This window comes from Alligator sinensis, unplaced genomic scaffold (assembly GCF_000455745.1).
Source record: "Alligator sinensis unplaced genomic scaffold, ASM45574v1 scaffold386_1, whole genome shotgun sequence".
NCBI lineage: Eukaryota > Metazoa > Chordata > Crocodylia > Alligatoridae > Alligator > Alligator sinensis.
Genome location: NW_005841996.1, coordinates 2,468,136 through 2,477,517, shown reverse-complemented (window position 1 = coordinate 2,477,517; position 9,382 = coordinate 2,468,136). Strand labels below are relative to the sequence as shown.

At 40.3% G+C, this 9,382-nt stretch overlaps 1 protein-coding gene across 1 annotated transcript in view; it reads left to right on the top strand.

Moving 5' to 3' along the window:
- Positions 1 to 51: 51 nt before the first annotated feature.
- The window catches only part of GABBR2 (gamma-aminobutyric acid type B receptor subunit 2), a 984,392-nt gene continuing 975,061 nt past the window's right edge, over positions 52 to 9,382 (top strand). The window contains 1 exon segment of the mRNA XM_006021507.2: positions 52 to 219. Within this exon segment, the coding sequence (XP_006021569.1) occupies positions 67 to 219 (153 nt within the window). The 5' untranslated portion in view covers positions 52 to 66.

Below are 9,382 nucleotides of genomic sequence, written 5' to 3'. Positions count from 1 at the left end.
AGCCCGCGCGGGGCGGCCGGGGGGCTGCCGGCCGACGCCGCCGCCGCTACCGCGCCGATCTCCATCATGGGCTTGATGCCGCTCAGCCCGGCCGAGGAGGACCAGAAGAGCAAGATCGGGCGCGGCGTGCTGCCCGCCGTGCAGCTGGCCATGGACCAGATCCGCAACGAGTCCCTGCTCCACCCCTACTTCCTCGACCTGCGCCTCTACGACACCGAGGTAGGGGCCGGTTGGCCGGTCGGCGGCGGGGCCAGAGGAGGGGCTGCTGGCTGCGACCCCCCGGCGCGGAGGCTGTGTTTATTCAGCAACAGATGCAGCCCCCTTCCCGCGCTGCGCCCCCGGGCCCTGCCCTCCCCGCCCGCTTCCAGGGGATCCGGCCAGGAGGGAGTCGTAGCAGCTGCGTGTGCCGCGAGCACGTACACGCACTGACACGCGCACACACACATACACACAGATACTCTGACACGTGTGCATGCAGACACACACACAGATACTCTGACATGTGTGCATGCACACACTGACACATGCAGACACACTGAGACACTCTGACGCACACATGCACACTGAGGCACTGACATGCATGCACATACACACGTAGAGACATTCTGATGCGCACACACAGACACACAGGGACACTGACACACGCACGCACATACATACATATGCACTGAGACACTAACATGTGCACGCACACACACACTGAGCCACTGACATGCGCACGCACACACACACTGAGACTGACACGTGTGCATACACACTGAGACACGCATGCACACACTGGGACACTGATGCGCACATGCACACACACATGCACACACTGAGACATTGACACATGCACATACACACACGCTGAGACACTGACATGCGTGCACACACACATAGGCACAGGCCAGTTAAGGAATGCAGGCACCGGTCAGGGGGCATCGGAAGCCAGGCCAGCAGGATGGGGAAAGCCAAGCTGGTGTCACAAAGAGTTAAATTTGCAGCTTCTGCCTGTTTGGGCAGATGCCGCACAAACCAGTCCTGTGGCATCCTGTGTTCCCGACCTGCGTGTTTGGGGTTGTGGGAGGGCACAGAGCAGGGAACGCTGTCAGATTTCACTGGAGGAATTTTTCATTCTCTTCACCTCTATAACACGGATGTGAGGGCTTGGAAGAGAAGGGGAGGGGGAAGGGGGCTATTGCCCCTAAATGTGGTTTGGTTTTGGATGCAACAACAACTTCCATAAGCATGTGTTTGCAGCAAATAACTGCTGCCTCAGTATTGAACCTTTCCTGAAGATGGCAGTCACTTCTTGTGTTATGCTACTGCCTGCCATGCATTTCCAAGACAACCCTGGTAAAGTGAAGGGCTACTGAAAATCTTCCCTTCTGTAATTTGTCTTGAGAAAGCCCCTGCCTTCCTGCACTCTGGTCCCCACAATCTGACAGAAATCAATTGAGATCAAGCGAGCACAGGATGTTTGGATCCAAAAATTATTTAGGGAGCCTTTTGTTTTAGAGCTGCTGCTTTTCATTTGCAACAAACTGTCTTTTTTTGTGTTTAGCATAGCTCTTTTTTAGCAAAGCAAAATGCAAGGAAGGCTAATATCACTGAAGATCTGTGAATAATAAAAAGACGTGCCCCAGTAGCATTTTTTGTGTTAATGCATCCAGTATATTGAAAGGGAGCGTAGACCTCATCAGCATATGGTAGTCATTAGTTTCCCAAAGAAAAGGAATACCAATGAATTATGAAATGATAATGAAAAGGATTATGGGGAATTTTCTGAATGACAACACTGGCTTTGATAGCAAAAGCGCAGTATTTGCTAGAAAATACAGTTTCCTTAATTCAGTCTTTGCTGCAGTATTCTATTTCAGCTGATTTCTCTTGAAGCTAGGATTATCATAATAACAAAATACCCAAAGGAAGTAGGCAAATATCGACAAGATTTCCTTTCTGCACACAGCAACTAACATTTATAAAATGCTGCACTTCATTTAAAAACACTTTTGAGATTTAAATATATGCCTGTTGTTTATTAACACAAAATGTACTGCCTGAACCAAAAGCAAGCACTGAAATATTTAGGGGGAAAAAAATCTCCATTTCTTAGTGGCTGAGTTAACAGGCTTTGAATAGGAATATTTTTACTGTTCTGTACTCCAGAAAAATCAAGACCCAGGGTCCTGTTATAAACATGCTTTGTAGCTTTGAATTCTGACAGTAAGGGTGATCTCGGGAGACACTGGATATCAGCTAGTTCTGGATGCTCCTAATGTGTTAATTCATCTTAATATGTATGAGAGTTCATATGCCATCCTATGACCTCTACACTGTATATATGAAAGGCAGGGTTTGATTGGGAGAGTAAATGTGCTTGTTTCAACACATACTTTTGAATGTCTTTGAACTAATGGTGACAGAATGAGGTTATCATCTGCAGAATTAATTAGAACGAAGAAATATCTTTCCTCTCTGTGATATGCTGACATATAGATATGCTTTGTAAATAGGCCAAAGTGAGTTTTAGACTATCTTAATAACATGTTTATTGTATTAGCATAATTGTGTTTAGAAAATGCACAGCATATTTTGATCACTATTGCATGCTTTGTGGTAACAAACAAGTTAGGCCCAGATCCAAAACGGGATTTAGATGCCCAATTCCTATTTTGAAGACCCATTGATGCCAGATGGATAGAGCCAGAAAGTAAAGGCAGGACAAACTTCTTTAAAGCGCTTTACCATTGTCTTTTGCTGTACACGGAATACAAATGGAGGAATAGTTCATTCATAATGCCCATTCAGATCTTGAGCTATCTTCTGAGACTGCCAAGAAGTATACTGTCAGCTGGTTAGACTGGGAGTCCTTCATTCTCATTATATAATCACTGACCAGGGAGTGTGCTTCTCTTTCAGTAAATTATAGAGATTCGTGACATCATCAGCTCTTAAAGGGAAACATGGAGCCTTGAGATCAGGGCTGGAGAGTAAATGAAAGATTGTGATTTCTGAGTATTTTGTGACACACAGTATGAATATATTTATGACACTTGAGTGCACATATAATAGTGATTTGGAATCTTGAGCAGGTTTTTTAAATAAAGGTTTCTCCAAAACCTTTCCAGAAAACCCTTTTAAGGTGCAACTTGTTGTGTAAGGATGTTGTCCATTTTACATGATGTCATAATTATATAAAAAAGCTCATGAAATGTAATTATCTAAATTAATTCACGTTGGATTAGTTTAGTTTGTAGTTATATATGCTTACTTATATATTCAGATGCTATTCTAGCAACTTAAATAGTGCTGTTAAATTAATGCTTGTAATTTCTATAACTTTGTATAGAATACATTTACTTTACATCCAGGGTTTTAAATTCAGGTGACTGCAGTATGCTTTCATAGTTTTGCTATGAATAGGCAAAGAGGAAAGAAGACCTAGACCACCTGAGACTGCATTCTGCTTTCTTGTGACCTGATAGACACTAATCCTGAGCCCCAAATTCGGGATGGATGCTGGCTTTTGTAATATTAGCATTTTTAGGGCATTTTTAAGTTTTCAGCTGTGGTAGGTTTCATTGATAGCATTTGGGAAGGAAGTGTTTTTAAGTGATAGAAATTAATTCCATCAACATTTAAAGGAAAATTCTTATGTGCAGATTAATTTATATACACTGTTTACATTGTCAGGGGCGCTTCTGGGTTGATGAAATTCCAGATGACGGCTTGACTGTTTTTATAGAGGAGCAGTCCATGGCTCAGGGCTAGCTCCAAAAAATTTGGATTTTCCTGAAAAGACACACATTTATCTTTCTCAGCTAATGTATATATTTTTAAGGTCTGAAGGGTCTATTAGGATTATGTAGTAAGACTCTATGAAACCCAGCCCATAAATTACACACCAGGATTCCTGCTTTATCCCAAATATGATTTAGACTGTATTTTTTTAAATTATAATTTAAGTTTAAATATTCCAAGTGGTAGAGGGTTTTCTATATAGTTTGTTAAGTTTTCATTTTCTCCTCATGGCTCTATGGTTTTGTGTTAAACCATAAGATGCAAATCTTATTTCCATTTTGAATTTTGCTGTTTTGGACTTCCGGCCACTGGATTTCATAATAACTTCTTCTGCTAGATCAGAGAATCTCAGCTTTTCCAAGTCTCTCTTGGCCTCTTTCATATCTAGCTGGGATATACTGTAACTGGGATCCTTTTGCCACATAGTAATATAGAAATGGGAAGTTGGCCAGCACTTTTGGACACATTTGTATGACCTTCCTGGGGGTTGCAGTTCCTTGCAGTGGATTAGAGAGTCTTTTAGATCAGAAACATTCTTCCAATATAGAGATTTACAGACCATTCCTGTTAACACTGGGTTTGCTAAGCTAAATAGTGTGAGCTGCTTTAGTATCTTGGAGTAAGAAAGATTTTCCAGCGTCCGATCATGTGTGGCTCTTTCCTAAGCCTCTCCAATTTTTCATCATAGGTTTAACAGTGTGGCCATGAGAAGTAGATGCAAATTCCAGCTGAGCAGTCACCAGTACACAACCAGGATGCAGTGGCCCCTTGGGGTGCCTGGAGATCTTGTCTAGGGTGCTGCGGAGTGTCATGCAATATTAGCACTGTTAAGCAAACATACGCAATTCACAAGATAAACCTGGGGATTTCAAATAGGAATACATAGTATCAAAAGCACTCAGACCTGTTGTGGTCTTTCTGAGGTCTTTGTAGCAGCAGAATTACTCTATTATTTTTCTGTAATGCAAACAAATAAAAACAAACTAACACCAAGAGCTGGCATTTTCTGAGTCTAAAAAGGTTGAGAACCATTGCCCTAGTGCTATGTACAGAGATCATAACACCTGCTTTGATCTTTTTTATATTTCTTTGTTAATACATCCAAGTATATTGGGCCATTTTGCCAGACATTATATTGGAAGGTCACAGTCACTTTGTAATCTTTCATGGTTACCTAAGCTTTTTCAGAATCTCTGCTTTCCAGAATACAATATTACTGTCAATTATGTACAGCCTACATTCTTTGATCCTATATGAATGATCTAGAACTTAAAAGTATTAAAACACAGGTTGATTATGCAGGCTTTACGTGTTCTGTATCCCTTGATGTTAATAATATATCTTCATCTTTTTTTATACTCTGCCAATCTTTATATCAGCTGCAAATTTTATCAGCAGTGATTTTATATTTTCTTTGAGATAATTGATGAAACTGTTGAATAGTTTTGGGGTGAGATTCAGAACGCCACTGAAAACCCTCTTGAAATCTGTTTCTGAATAATAACCTTTATTACCAGTTACCACCTTACATTTGTATTATATGTGCCATATTGGTATTGAATAGTGCTAGTTTTTCAATCACAATTCCATGTGGTATTGTCAAATGTTTTATAGAAGTTATGTCAACACAATTAGTTTTAATAATTAGACTTGTAAATTTGTCAGACAATGGCATCAGGTTTGCTTTAGACCTTTTTTTGTGGAGCCCTGTTGATTCTTATTAATTAACAGAATCACCGCTGGGGCAGTACCTGTTTTTTTCCTGGGTTTGGATTAAACACTAAACACTGTGAGCCCAATTCATCATCGTCCTGCAGCCTCTTTTGCTGTCATAGCCCTACTTATTATTGTACCATTTCCTTCATAAATTGGTAACCCCTGTAGTGTCCTTAACAAGAGGAGATTGGTTTTGCCCTTCTGTTTTCTCCAAAGTCATTTCTTGCTGTAATCCTGGTGTCCATCAGACACTCTTGTTTTCAGTCTCCTCTACAGCTTCTGTGATCTACAAAATTTCTTTGATGGAGCACACACAGAATAGGCATCTTTGTAAACATTTTTCATCCCACACCCTTAGGGAAATGTTGTAAGAACTCCCCTTTGGGATGTTAATTAGCTTCCTTTCCATTGTTTACTGTACCTGCCCTAGAAGACAATTTGTGTTTGCTTAGTAACCAGACACTGACTTGATATTTTTCTTTATAAATTCTACTCAATATGAAATGTGACACTTTGAAAGTTTAAAACTCAAACACCACAACATTTCACTCATTCTTATTTTTCAGACCTTATTAATTTCAGATATTTTTACTGCCATGCACTTCAAGCGTTACCATTGGGCAATATATTAAATATCTGCAAACATTTACAGAGCATTCATACTTTCCACTTCTGTAGAGCTTTTCATCATGAGATCTTAAAGTACTTTACTATCACTAGTGATTTCAGCCCCATCTCACCTTGTTGTATTTGGGAAAGTATAAATATCTATTTTGTAGAAGGACAATGGAGGCAGGAGGCCCAGTTCTCCTCTCTTTCCTTCCCTTTCCCTCTACTAGATAATTATTTCATACTGGGGTGGTGAACAATCTGACCCAGGCAGGTTAAGAACTTACTCAAATTCACATGGCAAGTCAATGGTGCATCAAGAAACCATATTGAAAGTGCCTGACACCCACCCAGCCCTGGGCTTTAGCCATCATTCCACTCTGTCCCCATTCTATAACTCAGATGTGATAGTTTACTGCTCTACTTGGGGTATCAGGCAGGAAATAAGAGAATTTGGGGGTGGGAGGGAGGGCTATGCAGTATACTAAAACATGCAGAGTAGTGACTGTTCTTTCAGAAGCAATACACAAGCAAGCTGTTGTGGGAGATACGATAATCTGCATTCTGCACCGTGTACAAGTCCACATTTCTAGTTTAGTCACTGCTTTTTCTTTACTGAGTAATTGCCACACAAATTGTGATGGGAACATCATATGTAGTGCATATTTATCCTTTCATATTTTCAAAATAGAGCCTATAGTTAGACTGTTAAATCAGTGGTCTGTTTTTCAAAATTCTGAGTGATCTGCAGTTCTTCCTGACATCAGTAGAAGCTGCTGGGTGCTCAGCACTTTTAAGAGTCAGCCACTTATTTCAAATAAGAAATGACACTATGAGAATAAGGCCCAGAAATGTCACTTATAATTGAGAATGAATGCACTCTTTGTTTCTTACCTTAAACTTTTAAATTGCTTGGCTGAAATTAATAAATTAATATCTTTTAGAATAAGGTGTAAAGTCTTGCAACTAAAAATGCATTTGAAACTGTTGCACATCATTCTACCCCCAGAATATAAAGGATGCAGGGAATTCATAATTTACGCATAAATTAATGTACATTTTAGATATTAATAGGTATAACATATCAGTCAGTTCCCTAGCCTATACAAGGGGCATTTTTGACCATGGCAAAAAAGCTGTTTTTTGGTGAAGTGGATAAAATTAGAGTTATAAAACTCTATTGTGTCCTTTTAGCCCTGTTCTTCAGGCCGGATCCATGCTACCACATTTTGCTTGCGCAGTTTTGTGGGTCAGAAGCTGCAGTGGTGGGATCCCTGACCAATATGTGTACAGCAGTAAGTTGTTGTTATTATTTATTTATATTTATATTATTTCATGAGCTCGGAGCCCTATCATGGACTAGGATGGGAGTGTTTCAGGCACTGTGCAAACATGTACTGGTAAAGTTACTGGTAGTTTAGCTCAAGGGGGGTGGTTTTACACAGGCCAATGTTTTTGTTGAGTGTTGAATTAGAGTGTCTACTTTTAACAGAAATTTCTTCCCAGATAAGAGGTTGTAGGGCATAATCAGGTCCCCTCTTAGCCTTCTCTTAGGTCAGTGATTTTTCAGTCACGGGTGCTGTAGATCCTCTTTTAAGAGAGCTGAATGTGGAGAGGGTGCCATGCAATATTAGCTCTGTTAGGGGTATAAACACTTTGGGTTACAAGATGTATCTAGAGATTTCAAGTAGGAATTCATAGTTTCAAAAACATTCTGACCTGCTGGGTCTTTCTGTGTTCTTTGCAACAGAAGAATTCCTCTTGTTATTTTTCTGTAGTGAAAAATGAATGAAAGCTAAGAGCTGACGTTTTCCAAGGGGTGCCTTTAGTTTAATGAGGAGTGCCTTGAGTCTAAATAGGTTGAAAACCACAGTCTTGGATAAATTAACCTTTCCCTGTATAGTGGTTTTTTCAGACCTCAGATCATTTTTGTAGCTGTCTGCTGAATCCATTCCAGTTCTTCACCATTCTTTTCAAAGTGCTGACACCATAACTGGATAAAGTACTTCAGGATTGGTAGGACTGGAGTATAGCCATGATTGTCCAGAAAATATGAGAGGCACTAAGATTTTTTTGTTTTTTGGTGATATCTTTTATTGGACCAGCTGTATACTTCAGAGTGATATTAGACAAGCTTTCAGGAATGGTCTCATTAGTGCTATACACAGTGGTAATATCAGCTTCCTTCACCGAGCCTCCTACTCAGCAGGGCGGATATGAATCTGAGCTCTGCCCTGCAGGAGGGACACTTCTCCCGCCAGGCTAGAAGAAGAGAGAAGCTGCATTTGGGGCAAAAACAGATTCTTCTGTTATGCTTTCTGGCCTACAATCAGGTTCAATTGCTCTGGGTAGCTGCGAGGGAAGTAAATGCTTAGAAGTGCTGTGTCAGCTGTCAGCTGTTTTCGGTTAACAGCTGACTACTGAAAAGCTGAAAGACACACAGAAGAGTTGTCCAGGAGTGGCTCACTCTCAGTATTGCATCCTCTCTTGGCTTGGGAGGGGGATGAGCCTGGATGTGGGAAAAGAATTTATCCTCTAACCTAAATTATATTAAATTCCAAAAGATTGTAAGGGATTCTGATGACATGCAAGGCTGCTGCACTGTGATTAAACTGATCAGTGAAAAAAAAGGGGAAATCAGAGCTGCTCAGGAGAAAAGTAGCAAATGATAATCTAACATTTCAGTCTGGAGCTAACATTTCAGTCTGGATTGGGAACATCCCTGTAAATGTTAATGAACTGCACTCAGGAGGGGAGAAATTATTGTGTGGGAGGCAGGACAAAGCACACAGTTTAAGTATATATAGTCAACCTTTAACACGGTTTAAATATGTAGTCAACCTTTCACATGAGCTAATAACACTTAAAATGATTTGTATCTCATAAATACAGATTAGAGGGTCCAAAACTCAATTTGAAATGTTATAAGCACAGTGGAAATATACTACAGCACAGACAATATACTTCCCATATGTATTACATAAATTTGCAGGGAAGGTCTTTCCACCACACCTTATCCCTTCCCTAAAGCCTACTCTGTTATACACTGTGGTAGAAGTTGAGTATTTGTGTGTATAACATCACTAAAAGAAGACTAACATTGTTCTCACTTGGACCCAAAGCTGGAAATTAGATCCAGAAAAAAGTGATTATTGCTATCCTAAAGAAAAATCAATAGTGTATTTGTGAAATAGTGTTGGAGAACAGCAGGCCTAAAGTTGAACAGCCTACCCAATTTCAAATTGAAGCTGATTTGATAGTTTTCATAATT